Below are 22,576 nucleotides of genomic sequence, written 5' to 3'. Positions count from 1 at the left end.
TCCCGCGTTACCCAAATGACAAGCTTGGCCTCTTTTATGAGGAAAGGAACTCCTTATTGGAAACCAAATTACAAATTAATTAGCAGCTTCCTCTGGGATTGAGTCTAAACATCAACACCCCTCCACAATGATTTGGTAGCAAAAGGCCCCTCACTCCATGAGTATAAAAAGGCTCGAGCAGAATGCAGTTGGCAGACCACATTGCAATTCAGGTAGCTGCAGCCTTTCCGACGTGCCATCTGACTGCTTCCCAGCCCCCGTCAAGAGCTGACCCTGATCCTCCTCTGTCAGCTCCAGCTGCATGAGCTGCCGGCCAGAGCGGTGTCTGGGTTACATCTGCCAGCCTGGGGCGTGTGTACCTTCTCTCTGTGTGTCCACCACCTACCACCCAACTAGCCGCATCTTCAGCTCCATGGGTTCCTGCAGTTTGTACTATGAAAGTGTCTTCAATAGCAACGAGAAGGAGACCCTGCAGTTCCTGAACAGCCGCCTGGCTGCCTACCTGGAGAGGGTGAGGCAGCTGGAGCGGGAGAATGTGGAGCTGGAGAGACGACTCCAAGAGGCCTGTGACTTTCAAGAGCCCACTGTGGGTCCTAACTACCTGTGTTGTTTCAAGACCATTGAGGAGCTCCAGCAGAAGGTAAGGGCAAGTGGTGAACAGACTCCCTGGGAGGGCGACTCGAAGAGCTGAGATCCAGATTTGAATCTCATTCATTTCTTTAGCTACATTCAGGGAAAAGAAACTTCCCTAGGGCACAGCATTTTCTCATAATTCAAGTGCTCAGCCAGAGTCCTTCATGTGGAAAGAAGCTTGGGATCTAGTCTCAGTTCTGACATTGCTTCATTACCTGACTCTAGGAGGTCCCTTCCCTGGGCCTCGGGTTCCTCATCTGGAAAATGGGGATAATAAGGGTCCTTATGTCTAGAAGATTCTATGGGCAAATATAGGTAAAGTACTTAGCGTAGCCCTTGATACATGGTGAGTTTTCAGTAAACACGAAGTCTTGTTAAGGACCCTTCTAATGTCATGTCTAATAAAGTCTATCCTTCCATGTTGCTCATTGCCTCCAAAACAAGGCATTTAGATTCAATGACTATCCCCCAGAGTTCCAGGGGTTTTGGCAGGGGTGGCTGCAGGACTCACTTGGGTTCTTTCTGCTTCTTCTTGTCCTGGACCGGTCCCTTCTGTGTGCCGTGGCTCCAGATTCTGTACTCAAAGGCAGAGAATGCCAGGATAGTCGTGCAAATTGACAACACCAAGCTGGCTGCAGATGACTTTAGGAGCAAGTGAGTTTGGCCCAGGGGGTGGGGTGGGGTGTGGGGCAGGGGGAGAGCCCTCTCTCCTGGCAGGTGCTTGGGGACAGCATTCTGTTATTTTCATAGACAGTTGGAAAAGTGCCAGTGGCTCCAGGTCATCCCTGGGTCTGGTATTCAGTTTCAGCTCTCAGTGGCTGACCGTGTTCTTACACAGGTATGAGACGGAGCTGGGTTTGCGGCAGCTGGTAGAGGCTGACACCAATGGCCTGCGCCGGATCCTGGATGAGCTGACCTTGTGCAAGGCCGACCTGGAGATGCAGGTGGAGTCCCTGAAGGAGGAGCTGATGTGTCTCAAGAAGAACCACGAGGAGGTGAGGCCTGAAGTCCAACCAAGGTGGCCCTGGGGAGCCCAGTGGGGAGAACCTGGGGTTTGGGGTTGGCTAGACATGGGTTGAAATTCCCAGGCTGGCCACAGATTGTATCTGTGACTTTGCCCAGTTTATTAAAACTTTCTGAGCATCCTCATCTGTAAAATGGGGCTGGCTCTATCAACAAGGCTGCTGTGAGAATTTCTGTGAGGTTATGGGTCTTAAGGGCTTCCCAGCTGGCGCTGGGAAGAACCAGCCTGCCAGTGCAGGAGACTGAGGAGACGCAGGTTTGATCTCTGGGTCGGGAAGATCCCCTGGAGGAATACTTGGCAAACCACTCCAGTATTCTTGCCTGGAGAGTTCCGTGGACAGAGAAGCCTGGTGCGCTACAGTTCATAGCGCTGCAAAGAGTCGGACATGATTGAAGTGACTTCGAACGCACGCACAGGTTCTCAAATGCCTGTCCCTTGGCTGGTGCTCAGAAACGCTAACAACCTTCCCTTCTGCATTTCTTGGGCTTCTGTGATTGCCAAGTGCTTGTGGTGGCTTGTTTTCTCACGAGAACTACATCCCAGGAGTAGAGTGGCCCAGTAGGGATGAGGAGGGGTTATTTTCCAGAATTGACATGAAATGGCTGTCTGTCTCTGCTAGGCTGGACTGTGAGGTGGCCCCCACCTCTTCTAAGGGAGAGGCAGTGGTTTTCTTCTGCTTTCTCTCCCCATCCTTGTTCTTCTTCCTTTCAACTGTTTGTACACAATATACTTCATCCAAAAGGCATGGGTCAACCCTCTGCTTTCTGACTTCCTCATCTAATGTAGGTCCTTGGTATGCAACCCCTCTGCCCTGGGCACCCGTGTGCTGCGAAGCTCACCTGAGCTCTGGTGTTTTCTTCCCTCACCCCCTGGGTTGACACTCAACCTGTTGACTTGGGATTTGAAAGCACAAGTGTCTCTGAATCCTGGCTAGGTTTCCTAGGCTGAAGTGAAAAGTAACCATCAGTTACCACATACTCACCGAATGCTTGAAGGCACCTGACTCATTCCATCTAAATCAGAGAACTGGGAGCTGCCCCAAGAGGCTGCTAATGAGGAGCTATCACCGAGTCTTGGCAGCCTCAGTGACAACTTTCTCTCCTTGGCTGCCAAGCCCGGGAGGCGCCTGCTGTAAGTGGGCCTTGAACCAAGTAAAGCCAGGCTCCTGCTGCTCTCCTTCCCAGACAAATGCAGGCTGGGATGGTGGCTGGGGAGACAGGGCACAGCTGTCCCGTTTTAGTCCAAATGGATCAGGCAAACCCTCATGCTGCTCTCGGCTTCTGCCAAAGCAACAGGAAGCCTCTCCCATCACAGGGAGGTCCAGGTGGAGCTGAAAGATCCTTGGGATGCTGCAGAGTGGCTGCAGCCCTCACAGGGCCCCTCTAACGTGGAGATTTTTAGCATCCTTTGCTTCATCTTCTCACATCTCCCTGGGTAGGTGAGCCAGGATCACGTGACTTCATATTTGCCTGGTGCTCTTGCCTCTTTTCAGGAAGTTGGTGCTCTCCGATGCCAGCTTGGGGACCGCCTTAACATTGAGGTTGATGCTGTGTCCCCAGTGGACTTGAACACGGTGCTGGAAGAGATGCGATGTCGGTATGAGGCTCTGGTGGAGACCAATCGCAGGGACGTGGAGGAATGGTTCACCAGGCAGGTGGGTCTCTCGCAGCGGGGCTGGCTTCCCCAGGGTCCCCGAGAGGCACTCCCAGCCTTCTCCTGTCTCCCTCATTGCAGATGGAAGAGCTTAACCAGCAAGTGGTCACGAGCTCTGAGCAGCTTCAGAGCTACCAGTCAGATATCATTGATCTGAGACGAACGGTCAACACCCTGGAGATAGAGCTGCAGACCCAGCACAGCCTGGTGAGTGTGCTGATGGACTCCTCTCCCCCAGCTCTGGATGCCAGGCAGCATGGAGAGTGGGTGCAGGCTTCCAGGAAGGAGGAGGGGGAGGAGGAGGAGGAGAGGAGGATGGGGAGGAGGTCCAGATTCAGCTACCACTGCTGCTTGCCCAGCTGACCTCTCCTGGAGGAATGTTTCTCCCAAGACCCAGCTCAGAGATAAATGGGCCATGGTTCAAATCTGATGTGGGCTAAGTGACCACTGTCAACTACTCTTCCCAAGAAGGCTTGATCTCTGCTTAGCCTGCCCTTCCAAACCCATGCTTTTCACCCTTACCTGTAGAGCTTTAAAAGTGCTCCCTGCCCAAGTTCCTCCCCAGATAAATTTAATCAGAGTCTCTGGAGGTGGGGCCTGGGCCTGGGTGCTTTTTAGAGGCTCCCATGTGGACTGTAACATGCAGCCAGGGTTGAAGACCACTGATTTCAGTGATGCTTGTAGGTGAGGAGCCTGGTGAACCTCAGATCTAAGGCCTGAAGCTTAAGGTTGAAGAAGGAATATGGAATTTAGGGTCACATGAACATGGGTTCAAATCCTGGTCTGTCACCAGCTGTCTAACCTTGAACAAGCCCCTTGACCTTTCTGGGTTTCAGTTTCTTCAGTTCTGCAGAACGTCCCTGCCCAGGTTCTCCCTGGCTCTTTCTTTCTTTCTTTCTTTCTTTTTAATTGAATGGAAGTGTCTTTAAATTCTATAGTGCTTTTCAATTTTCAATAGTTTCACACACATGATTTCATATAATCCTATAATAATCTTTTTTTCCCCTACCCTTGTATTGCCCCTCACTCTTTTCCTCTCCCCGCTGGTAACCACTAGTTTGCTGTCTATATCTGTGATTCCTCTTTGGTTTTGTTTTATTCACTAGCTTATTGTATTTTTCAGATTCCACATATAAGTGATATGGGCTTTCCAGGTGGCACTAGTGGTAAAGAACCTACCTGCCAATGCAGGAAACATAAGAGATGTGGTTTGGATCCCTGGGTTGGGAAGATCCCCTAGAGGAGGGCATGGCAACCCACTTCAGTATTCTTGCCTGGAGAATCCCATGGACAGAGGAGCCTGCAGGGCTACAGTCCATGGGGTCACAAGGGGTCTGACAAGAGTGAAGTGACTTCGCATGCATGCATAAGTGATGTCATACAGTATCTGACGTAGGACTTAGCCTAATGCTCTTCACGTCCATCTACGGTGCTGCAGATGGCATTATTTTATTATTTTTTTATAGGTGAGCAGTATTCCATTGTATATATGGACCACATCGTCTCTCTCCATTCATCTGTCGATGGACACTTACGTTACTTCGTCTTGGCTATTATATGTAATGCTGCTGTAAACACTGGGGTCCGTGTATCTTTCTGAATTAGTGTTTTTGTTTTCTTCAGATACATACCCAGGAGTGAAACTGCTAGTTCTCTTTTTAGTTGTTTGAGAAACTTCCACATGTCTTTCACAGTGACTGCTTCTTGGTTCTTTCTGAGCCAGGCCATGGAGAATAGGCCCATTCTTATTAGTTATTTTGTCTTTCCCTTTGCCTTAGAGAGACTCCCTGGAGAACACCCTGACAGAGACGGAGGCCCGCTACGCCTCCCAGCTGGCCCAGATGCAGGGCCTGGTCACCGACGTAGAGTCCCAGCTGGCTGAGATCCGCTGTGACCTGGAGCGGCAGAACCAGGAGTACCGGGTGCTGCTGGATGTGAGGGCCCGACTGGAGGCAGAGATCAACACATACCGGGGGCTGCTGGACAGTGAGGACTGCAAGTACGTGGCATGTGCGAGGTCTGGGAGAGGTTACAGGAAGTAATTGCCTATAAGATAGAGCCATGATTAAGAAGTGATTAGGAAGCTGGCATGATCCGGAGAAGTCAGGCAGGTACTCATGGTGCCATCTCACCCCTGGCCCACTGGGACCGTTCTGCTCCAAGCTGACAAACTCCTTCCAAGTGCCCACATGTGCCAGGCGGCACAGGGGAATGGAGGTGGATGATGCCAGAGAGTCTATTCTCAGGTCGTTCCATCTCCAGGGAGACAGACAGGCCACTGGAGATCACACGGGTGTGTGTAGGGGGATGTCTTTGACACTTGGGAGGATGATGTAACTTCGTGTGATAAGCTGCGGAGGGAGGGAGGACAGGAAAGGTCAACTGGGCCTCATTCAATGGAGAACCACTAAGGTCCATGCTGGGGAGGGAGGATTTTATTTAATAGACTGTTGGGAGGCCTTACTTTTTTGGAGGAGGAAAGGATAAAATTTGCTTAGCTGACTAACTCCCTTGAACTCAAAGACAAGAGAAAAAAACCCTTATTTTTTGATGCTTATTTTTATTTATTTGTTTTTGACTGTGCTGGGTCTTTGTTGCAGTGGAGGCTTTCCTCTGTGGCGAGCGGGGTGACTTGCTAGTTGCAGTGTGCAAGGCTTCTCACTGCGCTGGCTTCTCTTGCTGTGGCTCCCAGACTCCGGAGCACAGGCTCAGTAGTTGAGGCTCACAGGCTTAGCTGCCCTGTGGCATGTGGGATCTTCCCCAGTCAGGGATGGAACCCATGTCTCCTGCACTGGCAGTGGAATCTTTACTACTGAGTCACCAGGGAAGCCCAGGAGAAGATATTTTCCTTCCCTGTACCTGGTATCTGGTATAGTGAATGCTCAGAAAATGATCAAGGCAATGAGAGCTCAACACTACTTTTCAAGAAGATGGCAGCAGAAAGGACTGAGTGGAAAGAAGGAAGGAGGAGGATTAGGCAGGGGAGCCATTCAGGAGGCCCTGGCTGGGGTCTAGGTAACAAGAAATGGGGAGGGTCTGAATCCAGGCAGTGGAGGCATCCACTCCCAGCCATGGTACAGGTAGAACTGGGAGGGTTGGTGGCTGTCTGGAGGCAGGATATCTCTGGGCCTTGGATAGCAGGTGGCTGATGACAGTAGGTAGACATTCAGCCCTGCTTTTCTATCATTTATAATCCTGTCCTCCAGAGCAAAGAGTTGCAGAGTCAAATCTCTTTCAAGGACCAGGCCAAGAACATACTGGAGTGATGTGGGTCACTGAGGGATGGTGGAGAACCAGGGAGCTCTGTCCTGTCCAATGAGAATGGTGCTGCCCACTCAGGGCCATTTCTACCATGTGAGATGAAGATTCAGTATTGTTGGGTCTTCCCATTACGCAAGGGAAGCTGGTTTTCTTTTAAATGTTAAGTCCTCATGATTTTTAAATATTTTCAACAAATTTAAAAAAATCCAGTGCTTTCAAATTAAAAAAAAAAAAAAAATCCAGGCCAAATGGAACACCCTTCACGCTGGATGTGGTCCTTAGGCTGCCTATCCAGTCTTTGGGCTACTTGGCCTCCATCCTATGTCCAGTGTGTTGTTGCTGGTTTTGAACCCACACCTGTCAGTCTCTGAGATCCTCCTTTTGTATTCCTTCTCTAACAGTTGATGAATTCATCTTATTCAAAACATTCTTATCAAGCGCCAGCTCTAGGCCAGGTATGCAGGGTGGGCACAGGGACTGCTGATCTCTCTGGCTAGTGGGGAGACAGACCAGAGTAGAACAATGACAGAAAACTCTGGAAGGAGGGACATGGTGCCCTGCGGGGATCTGACAGAAATCAGGGGAGGCTTCAGGGAGGCTGTGGCAGCTGAGTTGAAGGAAGCTGCTCTTCCTCCTGGCACAAGGGGGAGCCACTAAGGTTTTGGACAGAGATTGTTATGCAGTCGCTAAGACCTGTTTGATATCCCTTGAACTGAAACATGCCGGGTTTCCTTGTCCTCCACTATCTCTGAGTTTGCTCAAACTCATGTCCACTGAGTCAGTGATGCTATCTAACCATCTCATCCTCTGTCTCCCCTCCTCTCCTTGGTCAGGGGAGGGGGCATGCTAGAAGGTCACTCTGGCTAAGAAACAGGATGCTTGGACGGTTAGGAGGGGTAAGAGAGGGGTTGGGGAGACCAGTTAAGAAGCCGCTGGGCTCACATAGGTGAAGACAATGAAGTTACGACAGGGAAAACAGTGGAGATGGTGGCCACTGGGAGCCGTTGGAAAGCACAAAGGTGGGGGTGGGGGATGCAGAATTGACAGGACTTGTTGGCGAGCTGGGCTTCTTTCTAAACCTCTCCACATGCCTTTCTTCCACAGGTTGCCGTGTAACCCATGCTCCACTCCCTCCCAGCCCTCCTCCAGTGTGCCGCGGACCGTCTGCGTGCCCCGCACCGTCTGTGTGCCTTGTGTGCCCTGCCACCCGAGCTGCCACTGAAATCCCTCAGCGATGCTGGATCCTGAGGGATGCGAACTGGGTGGCTGGTGCTTCCTGAGGCTGCGCCTGCCTGCAGTTCAGCGGCCACCAAAAGAGCAGGGCCAACCCCTGGGAGCAAGGAAGGCCACTAGCAGTACCAGGAAGTGAGCCGTCAGCAACTGCGCTCTGATACTGCAGGGGGCGCTCTAGCTCCCGCGTCTTAGAAATGGCTGCTCGTGTTTCTTTCTTCGCGGGTGTTTCTGGCCGTCTGGGCTGCGCTTTGGAGCACTGTTCTTAGTTAGCTAGTAAATAAAGCCTCATCCAGGGTCCTGCACACCTGTCTCCCTCTCCTCGTCACGTATGCTGCTGTATCCACCAGCCAATGCTGCTCAGTTGGGCTCCAGACGAATGTTGCCAAATTTTATTTTATTTTTATGCCCTTTCTGCTTCAATAGAGACTTGAGGGGCATTTACTAACATTTACTAACTGCATGCCACAAACGAGTTAAAACCAGGCCATCCATCCAGAGCCAAGTAATAAAAGAATAAAGAGAAGGGGATGGTTATGATGCCAGAATCCTATGCCAGACTACTGTTAATTGAGTATCTGATAACCCCACCCCCAAATCTCATTATACTTGGTACAATAGGATCATTCATTCATTCATTCAAAAAACCTTCATGCAGATTCCATATTAGGGGCTGATAAACCCACTGTGGTAGTCCTCCAGAACCTTGTTAATACTTCATTTAACCCTTGAAACAGTCTGTGAAAAATGTACCATTATTGAGGCCAGAGAGATTAAGAAACTTGCCCAAGGTTACACAGCTTGTACACTGTGCACCCAGGACTCAAATATAGACTTTCAGGTCCCAGAGATACTCAAACAATTCATATTCTCTGTCCCCACTAAACACAGCTGAGTGCAGGGGATACCAAAAAATGCAAGCAAAGCAATTTTCACAGTCCAGACACTTACAGTTAGAGAGAGCTTACCAGTGTGTGTAAGGCCACACTCCTTCCACAATGAACCAATAAAAAAAAAAACAAAAAACTATTACTACCAGTTATTGAACACTTATATTGCCCCTGGTGGGCTTTGCTGGTGGCTCAGTTCAGTTCAGTTCAGTTCAGTCCAGTCACTCAGTTGTGTCCGACTGTTTGAGACCCCATGGACTGCAGCACGCCAGGCTTCCCTGTCCATCACCAACTCTTGGAGCTTCCCTGTCCATTACCAACTCATGTCCATTGAGTCGGTGATGCCATCCAACCATCTCATCTTCTGTTGTCCCCTTCTCCTCCCGCCAGTGGTAAGAATTCACCTGCCAATGCAGAAGTTGCAGGAAATGTGGGTTTGATCCCTGAGTCAGGAAGATGCCCTGGAGTAGGAAATGGCAACTCATTCTAGTACTCTTGCCTGAAGAATCCCATGGACAGAGGAGCCTGGCTGGTCAGTCTGTGGGGTCACAAAGAGTTGGACATGACTGAGCATGCGCAATACATGCATGCACGCACATTGCACCTTGAGTAAATGGATTTATGCAGTTTTCACAAACACTCTGTAAGGTAGGCATCAGGCATCATGTTCATTTTACAGATGGGAAATGGAGGCTCAGAGAGTGGTTTAGTCAGTTGCCCCAGGTTATAGGCACGATCAAAGATTTGAACCCAGCTCCACTGCAGCCTTATTCTAGCCACTCTGCTACACCCCCAAATTCCTACTTAGAAAGACAAAGATTGGGAGAAGTACTAGCTTGAGGGAGAGCAGAAGGGCTTCATGTAGCCTGCAGTGTTTGAGACGGGCCTGGAAAGTTGACTAGGATGTCTACGGAGTAAAGGACAGGAATAGGTATTTGGGGTCTGTAGGAAAACAGAAATCAGGCCCAGGAGGCTTTGAATGGGCCTGTTGACTGAAGCAGCAGGCTCATGGGAAAGACTGGTGGGAATAAAGTTCAAATGGTAGGAAGGCATCAGCCCTTGAGAGGCCTCAGGTAGACTATGAAGAGCCTGGACTCTATTCTGAAGGCAGGGGGAGGGTGGTTTGGGCCCCTGGATGACATGAATGGAGTGGTATTTTAGAAAGTTCCACCAAGGGGTATAAAGAAGGTGGCTGAGAGGCAGGGAGAAAGTGAGTGGAAGAAACTCACAGGGTCTTGACTAAGGAAATGACAGTGGGAATGGAAAAATGAAGGGTCAATCTGAGCAACTCAGTGAAGGAGCCAAGTGGGCAACAGATTGGCCGTGGCAGATGAAGAGGAGAGAGCTGGAACCTTGAATACCTTTCTGAACCTCAACTTCCAAATACACAGTCCTTCTTTAATGAGCTGAGGTGATAGTTCTATTAAGGATCTGCCCTCGAGACTTGCCAAGAAGTGATGAGAAATGGATTGGATCCTGAAGCTGCCTGGGACTCTCGGGACATGATCCTGCATGCATGCCTGACGGACTGGGTCATGAGCCTGGCAGGAGACACAAACACACTGCTTAGCTAGCTGTGGTTACTGGTTGGAGTAACTCCAGTGAGCTGCAATGTCAAGGGACAGGGGCTTCTCATTGGATGCTCCAATAACTGAGTGCGAACAAGACTTCCTTCTGACTTTCCGTGTGTGCGTGCTAAATCGTTATAGTCATGTCCGACTTTTTGCTACCCCATGGACTATAGCCCACCAGTCTCCTCTGTCCATGGGATTCTCCAGGCAAGAATACTGGAGTGGGTTGCCATGCCCTCCTCTAGGGGCTCTTCTGGACCCAGGGATTGAACTCGCATCCCTTACATCTCCTGCCTTGGCAAGTGAGTTCTTTACCACTGCTATCACCTGGGAGGCCCTTTTACTTGCTCTCGCTGTGCAAAATTTGTCTAGAATGTGCTTAGCTTGATAAACACAACAGACTGAACAGAACCAAATCCTCATTCAGTTCTAGAATCCTGGGCTTTTGCTTTCCAATACTGTAGCCACTACCTCCATGTGGCTATTTAAGTTTTAATGAAATAAAATGGAAAAATTCAATTCCTCAGTTGTACTAGCTACGTTTCAAGTGCCCAATACCTATATGTGGCTGGTGGTACCGCATAGTGCAGAAAATAGAATATTTCCACTATTGTAGAAAGTTCTACTGGATGCCACAGTCCTGAACTGTCAGAATCACAAAGAGCCTTACAGATGAACTGGTCCAATCTCTCCCATGTATAGACAGGGAGTCTAAGGCCCAGGGGAATGGAAAGATGTACTCACAGATACACAACCAACAGGTGGAAACTGGAACCAAAGGTTTTGCCGCCAAGCCTAGCAGGTCTCTCTGAGCTCTGTATGTTTTCTCCAAGCGCTAAGGTTTTAAAATAAAAATAAAATAAAAACCTAAAAACAAATTTTATTATTTTTTCAGGTTAATAAATATTATCCCCTTTCTCCTACTTTTACATCTCTAAGAATAGAGACTTTTATTTCCCCCTGAGATGCTGAAACTCTTTCCCGGGAATATAATTCTGCTTTCAAAACGAGCTAGCAACTACCTGAGACTTCTCTTGCAGTCCAGTGGTTAGGACTCCACGCTTTCACTTACGAGGCTGTGGGTTTGATCTTTGGTAGGGGAATTAAGATTCTGCAAGCTGTGAAGAACAGCCAAAAATTGAAAACAAACAAAGAAACCACCAAACCCAGAATCTGCTCATCCTTTTTAAAAACGAATTCATTTTTTAACTGAAGGATAATTGCTTTGCAGACTTTTGTTGTCTTCTGTCTCTCCTCATCCTTTTAGCATTTGACTCAGTAGGTGCCTGGACCTTAGGCTGTAGCCAGTGCTGCAGCTGACGTAATCACACGGGGAGTTGAGGACCAGGAGTCCAGGCCCCTAGACATTTTTGGGGGCCTCTGTAGGTTCCTTGCTCCCCATCACATATTGTTTAATCCGACCTGGTCATTTTTTCCACACTTGTGTGTCACTCTGACTTGCCAAGACCTGTCTGACCACTCAAATGCTCATTCAAGCTTTTAAATATGAAACCAAGCCCCACAGCCCAGGGCCGGGAGTGCTATCCCCTGCTGGTCGCAGATGGCCACCATCTTTCGTGTTCGGATGGTCCTTCCAATGGGCTTGCCTGGTGGCTCAGATGGTAAAAAATCTGCCTGTCCTGTGGGAGACCTGGGTTTGATCACTGGGTTGGGAAGATTCCCTGGCGAAGGGCATGGCAACGCACTCCAGTATTCTTGCCTGGAGAATCCCATGGACAGAGGCTATAGTCTATGGGGTCACACAGACACGACTGAGGAACTAACGCTTTGAATTTCCAAGTTAGAAACACCACAAGGGATCCTCCCACCCAACCCATCTCTCTTGTCTGAGGGATGAGGAAGCCTCAGGCATAAACTCTGGAAAGGCTTTTTGCCCACCAGCACCAGGACCTCCTCGAGACTGGACCCAATGCTACACATGTGGGGGTTCTCAGAGGAACTCATATCAAAGTCTCTGGATTTAATTAACTCAGGTTTATTGGAGAACCTTGGCAGGGCCACAGCAAAGTAATAAAGCCTCTGGCATAATTGATGTTTAGGAGAAACTCCCACGGGTAGCAGGATACTCCCTGAGTGGGGATTAGGAAAGAAAGGACCTGCGTTTCAAAGATGCAACTTTCCCTGAGAATATTATGGAGACTGGGCCTCACATCTGCCACCACTCATGGTCCTAGAACAAGGCCTCCTTATGGGGTGGGAGTGGGGGCCCACTGGGGCAAAGGAGCCATTCAAGAAGCATGGCCAGAAGGCGATACTTGCAGAGAAAAGGGCCCAGGAGTCAGACACAGTGATGAAGAGGCCGGGTGATTTGTGGACTGAATTATGCTTAATGGTACCCTCCCTACTTTGTTAAGAAAGCTTTCACAATATGACCAAAATAAGATATGCCACGTGAGAACTGGGAGAATCATTCACAATGAAACATTTCTCTTTTGGGGTTTCATAAATTTTAGTCTATAAATGCAATGATCTCAGTTTGGCAAAACAGGAAGTTCCTACGATTGTTTGATGTCTATCTTCTCGAACAATTGTTTGAGACAAGTGTATTTCCAAATAGACCTCTTCTTGAGCCATCAAAAAGTAACCAGACAGACATACAAACTAGCATCTTGCCATAATGGAAATAATCAGTGACTTTGGCTTTAGAAAACCTGGGCTAGAGTTCGAATTCTATTACCAACGTGCTGTGTGATTTTGGCAGATGGCCTAACCTCTGTGTATCTCTGTCTCCTCCCCTGTGGTAATGGGGATAATTTTACCTCCTTCACAGAGTTTTTGGGATAGAATGCATATGAAAATGCCTATCAGGATGCCTGGCACAGGGTTAGTGCTTGGTAAGTGTTGATTAAAGAAAATCTGCTTTGCTTTTATATAGAGAGTGGATAAACAGCAAGGTCCTACTGTATAGCATAGAGAACCATATTTAATATCCTATGATATGGCTTTCCCTGGTGGTCCAGTGGTTAAGAATCTGCCTTGCAATGCAGGGGACGTAGGTTCGATCCCTGACCGGGGAACTTAGATCCCACATGCCAAAGAGCAACTAAGCCTGCGCATCATAACTACTACACCTGGGCTTCACAGCTGGAGAGTCTGTGTGCTGCAATGAAAGATCCCGCAGGACTCAATGAGGATTCTGCGTGCTGCAACTAAGACCCCACACAGCCAAATAAATAAATATTTACAAATTATTCCTGTAGAATTAAAATAAAATATGATAAACCATAATGAAAAGAATATTAAAAATAATGCATAAATATATGTATATGTATAACTGGATCTCTGCTAGACAGCAGAAATTAGCTGTCTGCTTGGCCCTGCTTGGCCCTGGTCACTAATCTGCAGCTGGGCTTTCTGGGACCGTGGCTTCTAGTGCAGCAGGAACCCCTGCTCTTCAGGCTCTGTGAAAAGCTGTCTTTACTGCAGGGAGGCTGGGGCAGGTGCCTGCCCCAGAAAGGCTAAGATCCAGGGAGACCTTCAGCCTCCAGCATTACATGGGGTCTACATGAGAGAGTAACAAACCTAGTAGGGATCTTCCCAGAGCCTGCGATTTATGGCCAGGTCTGCCTGGTCCTTCTAATGGTCACCCAGGGGTTGGTGGGGACTCTCCTGTCACTGCAGATGAGAGTAGGGTGGGAAGCAACTGAAGCCAATTTCACAAGTGGCTCATCCCTGATGGGGGACAAGGGGGGATTCCCTGTGGCTTGGCTTGATATTCAAGTTTTCTTAGTGGGGCCACTTTCTTTCTGCAGCATATGGGGAGCTGCATCTCTGTCTTCTGGATCCTAGCTGATAAATGAAATGAAAAATTTAGTGAGGTTGCATGTTGAATCTGAATCTACCATTGTTGGGTTGTTTCACTGAGTTATAGTGGGCACTGGTCCAGTGTTTTTTAAATGATGGCTGTGAGTTACTGATGGTCTATGAAGTCATTTTACTGGTTTTCAATCAGCTTGAGATACACACACACACATACACACAGACTGAAATGAAACGATAGAAATTAGAAAAGAAGCATTTTTATGGGAAATTGAATCTTTATGTATATGTACATAGTCTTGGGTTGCAAAACATACAGTGTAATTCTTCCTTGATTTGTGCTCAGGAATTCAAGTCCATGGTCTGTTCCAGAACTTGCCTTTCCAGATGAGAAACCAGGGACCAGAGAGAGCTCACTGACTAGCTTGGGCCATCTGGCTAGTGAGTGACTTTGCTAGGAGCAGACCCTGTACAAAGATGCCTTCTATTTAGTGAGAACAAAACCCTAATCCTGCCCTGTCTGCCCTCGAAGGAGACTCTCCTCTGTGGGGAGAAGTGGCTGAGTGATTTGGTCGTGCCTGCCTGGGGGACTGTCACTAAGCATCCCAAACAGGACTTGGAAAAAGGACCCAGATTCCCCGTTGCTGGTGGAGGGTGGTGGTTGAGAGGAGACTCAGGCCCACCCTGAGGATTAACAAAGAGGATCTATGGATCCCAAGTCTAGATAAGCTGGCTCGCTGCTGTCTTGTCCTAGTCACTTGGTCCTTCCAGGAAAACAAGCTTGTCTTAAGACCTACCTTCTTCTAGTTCCCATTACCTTCTGCGGGCAGGAAGCAGGACCCAGCCCAAGATGTTCCCAGGAGCTCCGTTTCAGAAACAAGACTTCTGGGTGTCCAGAAATTGCCTCTTCTGTTTCGGGGAATGACCCTTCTCTGCAGGTGAGGATGTGTCAGGTGGGCCCCCTCATGCCACAGGTGTGGGTCTACAGTCACAGACTCACCCCCACGTCGGATGCGACACTCCAGTCCCCGGGGAATGAGAGTCAGCTCCTCGCAGAGTCCCAGTGTCTGTGCTCCCATGCGGAGCTCTTTCTCCCTCACCTTTGATGGGGCGGGGGAGACCTTGTAAAACATGACTAATTCCTCCCTATGGAGGGTGTGGCTAGTGATACAAAGTGGGTTAAATGAACACCATATGAAGACAAAGGAGTTACGAGGAAACATCCAGTCTGCAGAATTTTTTAGATTTCAGAATTGCAGATAAGCTCTTTGTGCCTTTCTACTGTTTTAGGAAAAGTAGTTTTTGCATTTTAAAGATAATTTTTATTTTATCCAATTAATACATTGCAAATAGTTGAAGACTTCAAATTACACTTCATCACTTTGTCTTCCCAGAAGCAACTGTTTTCAGCCTTTAGCTCTTTCTTCTGGTGTGTACATTTCTATAATGCTGAGTAATATGTGAATATGGTTAACTTTAGAGTCTTCAAGTTTAGATGCTATCTAGCCTTCCTGTTATGGTAAATAAGGAATTCGCTCTCTCTACTATACCATTATTTTCTCTGCTTCCCCTGAATTCTGCTTTCTGGGATATGATTCTTACCCAGTAACTCTCAGGACAGATTTTATAATCTTCATTTCCTACAACAGAAAATGAAAGCTCTGTGGCTTAAAGCCAGAACCCACACTTCTGCTGGATTCCAAAGTGCTGGTTTTCATTATATCACATTTCCATGGTCTGTTTTCTTGTTCTTCCAAGTTACTGCTTCTCAACCTTGGCTGCACATTGGAACCACCTGGAGAGCTTTAAAAAATACCGATGTCCCTGTCATGTCCAGGGATTCTGAAGTTATTGGTCTGGGTGTGGTCTGGGTATCAGAATTCCTATAAGTTTCCTAGAAGAAACTTATAGAAACTGTGCAGTTAAGGTTAAAAGTTGTTCTTGATGGGATTTTAAGGGGGCAGACATTGCCCCAGATGTTTCTAGCTGCCATATTCAGGAGAGTTGCCCCTTCTTAGAGCAGTGGTTACCAGACTTGAGCATCCTTCGGAATCTCCTGGAGGGCTTTTGAAACACAAATTGCTTGGCTCCAACCTCAGAGTGTTTGAATTCTGTGTATCTGGAGTTGGATCTGAAAATGTGTATCCTGACAAGTTCCTGGATGATCCTGATGCTATTGGCCAGAGAACCAGACTTTGAGAACCACTGCCCTGGAGGCTGACAAAGCTAGGTTAGAAAATGTCCAGACCCTGGTTGTTTTTTTTTTTTTTTTTTTAGCACAGTGTGGAAACCAACATAACTCTGGAGCTTTTCTTATCAAAAAGCACCTCTCTGTGCTGGTGCAGCCCTGCCTTACCCTTTCAAAGGCTCACTTGGGTTAGCACATTTCATGGGTCAGTGTCAGAATCTGAGAAATGAGAAGACAGCCCTTGCATAGAGCACATGGCACTATCAGAGCAAGGCTGTTCCTTGAGACACGAAAACCAACCAGTGGATTCTACCCTTTCCAGGCCCGGCTGGGACCTTGGACTCTAAGGGAAGGTTGGCACGTCAGTAGGTGATAAAGCAGTTGTAGCCGGCCCCATGGCTACACTGCCTTCTGCTTTTCTAAGGGCAGATCTGTTGAATGTGCATTCAATGTGATCTACCTTTGACTTCAATGTAGGTTTATACAATAAACGAATATGTAAGAAATATATTGTCATCAATTTGGGTTGGGCAAGTGGCATTGAGTGGAACATGGACTTGACTCCTATGGATTCTTCGCAGCTCCACATTCAAGGATATCGTATGGGTACCTGATGTTGGCTATTATGGAAGTATTTACAGCACAGAAATTGGCATACATTATAAATAGAGGCTTCCTACCCTTCCCAGAAAGCTAATTTACTGGTGTACCCTTGGTTGGTGTATATGTTTTTCCACATTGTTTAAGAATCTCTGATTTTACTTCACTGGTTCAACATACAACTACCTTCGAGTGGTCACAGGATGTTTTTCATTCTCTACTCACTTAAATGCACATCGATGGAGTACTTAGTCTCTTTACAGACTATAACCAGGCTCTGTGCTGGGCTCTGGGGATACAGAAATGAAGGAAGAGAAGCAACAAGATAGACTCCCTGACCTCAAGGATTTCCCCTCTCAGCAGTGGGGGAGACACACCCATAATTTTCACGGATGGAAGGAGTGTGCCAGCAGGGGCTGTGCTATCTGCCTAGGAGGCTCAGGAAGGCTTCAGAGGGTGTGCAGTTGAGCCCACGAGCTCATTCATTTGTGACAGTCATTGCCCTTAGGTGTTTCAGACTCAGGATATCTAGTAATAATGCATCTATGATAAGCAAAATAAAGCCATTTCCAGTACCTTTCTATTTCCCACCATTGGAATCTTTGATCTATGTCAAAGATCTATTTTTAGTCTAGCTGAAACACAATTCTGCGTTTCCTCCCTCCCTAGAGCATTGATTATCAAGGACACCCCAACTCTACCAATCCACCTCTGGAGCCTTTTTCCCAATCATCCCGGCCAGGGCAAGGAGGATAGATCACCTGGAGGAGCAGAGGGTGGGGTCAGAGGCTCACAGGCACCACCAACCCTTCTGCCTGTGAGCGGAGGTGCAAGCTCATGACTGCACCTGTGAACCTCCCCATCTCCAGGATTCCATAAGACCTGTTTCCCCACACTCTCACCAACATGGTGCACTATCCAATTAAATTAATCCTAAAAGGAGAAAGTGGTATTTCCTTACTATTTTGGTTTCTATTTCTTAATTATCAGTGAACATTCATTCATATATTAAGCCCTTCTTACTCTTATTTTTCTGAAAACATGAAACTTTTTAAAGGGGGTGATGGTGATGGTTGGAGATCCTGAAGAGGAAGGGAACTGACATTATTAAGTGCTTGCTGTGTACTAGGTATTATGCTAGAGGGTTACCACTTGGTGTCCTTTATTCCTACCAGTAGCCCTGTGTGTAAATATTACTGTAAATATTCACAGGACAAAAGTGAAAGAGCTAGCTTAAAATGCAACATTTAAAAAACTAAGATCATGGCATCTGGTCCCATCACTTCATGGCAAATAGACGGGAAACAGTGGAAACAGTGACAGATTTTTATTTTCTTGGGCTCCAAAAGCACTTCGGACAGTGATTGCAGCTACAAAATTAAAAGATGCTTGCTCCTTGGAAGAAGCAAACCTAGACAAACCTACGACAAACCTAGACAGCATATTAAAAACCAGAGACATTACTTTGCCTACAAAAGTCTATATAGCCAAAGCTATGATTTTTCCCTAGTTATGTATGGATGTGAGATTTGAACCACAAAGAAGGCTCAGTGCCGAAGAATAGATGTTTTCTAAATGTGGTGTTGGAGAAGACTTTTGAGTGTCCCTTGAGCAGCAAGAAGATAAAGCCAGTCAATCCTAAAGGAAATCAACCCTGAATATTCATTGGAAGGACTGATGCTGAAGCTAAAACTCCAATACTTTGACCACCTGATGTGAAGAGCTGACTCACTGGAAAAGACCCTGATGCTGGGAAAGATTGAGGGCAGGAGGAGAAGCAGGTGGCAGAGGATGAGGTGGTTGGATGGCATCACCAAGTCAATGGACATGAATTTGAGCAAATTCCTGGAGATAGTGAAGGACAGGGAAGCCTGGCGTGCTGCAGTCCATGGGGTTGCAAACAGTCAGACACGACTTAGCAACTGAACAACAACATAGGACAAAATGGATGCTTTTAAAGGTTGGTAATGTGGTTGAGGTCAGGCAGCTCAGAAATGGAGGTTTTGGTATTTTCTATTTCTGTTGCTGTGAAGTGACAGGAACTATATATGTTGATCTCTGTCTCTGTTTTCTGGCAGAGAGCTCCTAAAGCTCTTGTGATTTTCCACGTGATAAGAACATTGGGAGCATCTTTTGTCCTACTATTTGATCTTTGACTCCAGTTACTGACACAGAGCTCCTAAATCTCTTGGAATTTCCTGGGTGATAGGAGTGTTCTTTGTTATAATGATGTGACTCTTGTTGGATTCCTGCAAAACTTAGGATGGTGGCTAGTCACCAGCAGGACCAACCCACGATTAGAAGCTTGGAACTTTCCACTTTATCCCCATGCTCTGGGAAAGGGAGAGGGACTGACTGGAGATGGTTAATAATTGATCATGCCTACATGATGAACCCGCCATGAAAATCCCAAGAGTGGGAAGTTTAGAGAACTTTCAGGTTGGTGAACATGCAGAGGTGATAGGAGAGTCATGATCTGGAGAGGGATGGAGGCTTTGTACCCCTTCCTACCTTCCTTGCTTCTGTACCTTTTCATCTGTATCCTTTATCATATCCTTTATAATAAACTAGTAAAGGGAAGTGTTTCCTTGAGCTCTGTGAGCCATGTGAGCAATTTATTAAACACACAGAGGAGGCTGTGGGAACTCTGATTTCTAGTTGTTTGGTCAGAAGCACAGGTAACAATCTGGGACTTGGAATTAGTGTCTGGAGTGGGAGAAGTTTTGTGGGGCTGAGCCCTTAATTTTCAGGATCTGACACTTAACTCCAGGTAGATAGTATCAGAATCGAATTGAATTATAAGGACATCTAGTTGGTGTTGCAGAGAATTGCCTAACATGTGGAAAACTCATACATCAGGAGCCAGAAATATTATGAGTGGACAAGTAAAGAAAAACCAGGCATATTTTCTCCAGACAGTTGCAAAGAAAGCTAGGTTCAATCTTGATCTGCTCTTGGGCCACCAACAGAATAATGGGAAGAAAGCCAATGACATGTCTAAAACCTTCAGAGTAAGTGTGGCAGCACCCCCATGGATCCAGGGTGGAGACTTGCTACTAATGTCTCCCCCTCAACTAAGGGACCATGTCTTTTGTAGATTCACTCCTAGTGTCTAGGCTATTTCATGGTAGGTGGAAAAACAACATTGATAAATGATTAACTTTGTGGATTATGGGGCTTGGACCTAAGGCATCAGATGGTAAAGTTTTATCTAATTGGAAAAAAAGTGCCTTTTCCATCATCGAAGTCTCAAGTGTCATATACGTAGAATAATAAACTGATATGCTCAGCCTCTTCTCTCGAGCCTTCATGGCTTTCTTGACCTACGATTATCTTTGGCACCATTTCCTAATACCTAGGCGACATGGCATGCAAGGCTCTCCATATAACAGCTGTCTTGATTTTTACATCCATCACAATGCGTGGTGGTGATGTCCCTATTCAGGGAACAACCCCCTGGGTGCCCTCATGCATCTTCCTGCAGCAAAGGGCAGGCATAGAAAAGGTAGGTTTGTGGGTGAGGCACATTCCAGGTTCTAGCCAGCAACTCCGCATCTTTCTCTCCCACTGGTTGAGATACATCCACGTGTATCAACGCTGTGTTTGAAGATAGCACCCCAAAGACACAGCTCCTCACTTCTGTCTGCAGCAGACTTCCTGCCTCTGGATATCAGTATTCCTAAAGTTAGACTCAGTACAGAGAACTTTGCGCACATGGGTGAAAGAAGGAGGGCCATAATCTCCTCTTTCATGCTCTGTGTTCACCTCTTCTTGTCACTGAACCTGGTTCATATTTGATCACCAAGGGCCACAGGGACTCTTTCTAAAGAACTGGGAAGGAAGGCAGTCTTAGGTATGTACTTAGGTAGTACTCACCCATACTCACTTCCTTTGAGAAAAATGCAGATCAGTGGAACCAGGCAAATTTATACCAAGGGCCACAGGGACTCTTTTTAAAGAACTGGGAAGTCTTAAGTATGAGAGCTAGGATCCTCACCCACACTCCCTTCCTTTGAGAAAAATGCAGATCAGTGGAACCAAGCAATTTTACAAGGGAACGTCAGTGTCCTTATACAAGATAGTGTATCCAGTAGAAACCCATGTCAAGACCATGATCAAACTCTAGCAGGGAGGGGCATCATCCAGACATACAAATCTTCAGAAGTGATGTAATGCAGTAATAAGTGTGCTTTGATTGAAAGATATTATGCATTTTAGCCAATGGAATGAATCCTGTCAGAGCATAAGGTCAAGATACCTTCTATTTAGCAAGTCAAATGAAATGACTTTAAAAGTCTAGTTCTCTGGTTTATAGGGAAGCGAGCAGCTATGTGATGAAGTGGAGGAGAGTAACAAAGGAATGTTTGAAGATGTAAGCTATGCAGATTGCATCCAGAGACCTCTGAAGGATGGGATGGCCTGGCCTGGGGATGCTTCCTAATTATGGGGTCTGGAAAGGGCTATTCATTGATGAACTCTGAGTGACTCTTAGGCCAGAGCTGACCTTTCTGGGGAATGTAGATGGAATTTTTGAATTCTGTATTTCTTCCTGATAGAACTCAAAGTAGTAAAGAGGTTTCATTCTCATTTATTTTTTCCTGAATTTCCTTCCAAGTCACTTTAGTTAGTAAATTGCTGAAGATATTAAGAACTTTTAGAAGTGAATTCTTTCTCAGCTACTGAGACACATTTCAGAATAGCCTGAAGCTCTGACATGTGAATGCCTGACATTGTGAGTCTAATTAAGAAAAACCTTACAGGAGATAGGGTTAAACTCACTTTGTTGTTGTTGTTTAGTCAATAAGTCGTGTCTGACTCTTTTGTGACCCCATGGACTACAACCTGCTAGGCTCCTCTGTCCATGGAATTTTCCAGGCAAGAACACTGGAGTGGGTTGCCATTTCCTACTCTGGGGGATCTTCACGACACTGGGATCAAACCCTCATTTTCCTGCATTGGCAGGTGGGTTCTTGACCACTGAGCCACCCCAGGTGGTGCTAGTGGTAAAGAACTTGCCTGCCAATGCAGGAGACCTAAGAGATGAAAGAGATGTGGATTCTATATCTGGGATGGGAAGATCTCCTGGAGGAGGTCATGGCAACCCATTCTTGCCTGGAGAATCTCATGGGCAGAGGAGCTTGGCAGGCTACAGCCCTTGGAGTTGCAAAGAGTTGGACACGCCTGAAGTGAGTTAGCATGCACACATGCATCGGGAAAGCACATATATATATATATATATATATAGTTATTTAGTCCCTATAGATGTCTCTATATATCTAGTCTCTACTCTATATATCTAGTCCCTATAAAGATGTCTGTTTAGCTCTTGTTTAATGCTCAGAGCCCTGCCTAATACTCATTTTCTCAAAGATCTAGTTACAACCACCTCAGGGGCCCATGTTAGATCTTTCTCAGTACTAGGGGCCTATAGTCTGCCAAAATTTTTGAGAAAATTAGAGACCTTAGCCATCAGCTGTTTTGGTTCCCTGGTACTAAGAGCTAGAGGCGTGTTTGATATGTATAACTATTTTGGAGATGGAACTTTTCCCCTGGGCATTTTCCTGCGTAGTCCTTGGAGAACCCTGCTCTGGCACCCCAGCATTTGTATTTTCTGGGAGAAACAATATAGAACAAAAGAGAACAATATAGAATAGCAGATTCTAGTTTTCTCTTTTAATTTCAACTTCTTGCTCAGTTTCTGAGCCTTTTAATCCTTCTTCATCTAGTAATGACCCAGTTGTTCTCC

General features: G+C 46.8%; 1 protein-coding gene across 1 annotated transcript; it reads left to right on the top strand.

Moving 5' to 3' along the window:
• Positions 1-240: 240 nt before the first annotated feature.
• On the top strand, positions 241-8,106 carry KRT32 (keratin 32). Its single transcript, XM_004012899.6, has 7 exons — positions 241-640; positions 1,205-1,287; positions 1,472-1,628; positions 3,150-3,311; positions 3,392-3,517; positions 5,089-5,309; positions 7,676-8,106. Exons 1-7 carry the CDS (start codon positions 302-304, stop codon positions 7,791-7,793), a joined length of 1,206 nt encoding a protein of 401 aa, XP_004012948.3. The 5' UTR covers positions 241-301; the 3' UTR covers positions 7,794-8,106.
• The last annotated feature ends 14,470 nt before the right edge of the window (positions 8,107-22,576 follow it).

Source organism: Ovis aries, chromosome 11 (assembly GCF_016772045.2).
Source record: "Ovis aries strain OAR_USU_Benz2616 breed Rambouillet chromosome 11, ARS-UI_Ramb_v3.0, whole genome shotgun sequence".
Lineage (NCBI taxonomy): Eukaryota > Metazoa > Chordata > Mammalia > Artiodactyla > Bovidae > Ovis > Ovis aries.
Note: the sequence above shows the minus strand (reverse complement) of the source record. Positions and strands in the feature narration are given on the sequence as shown.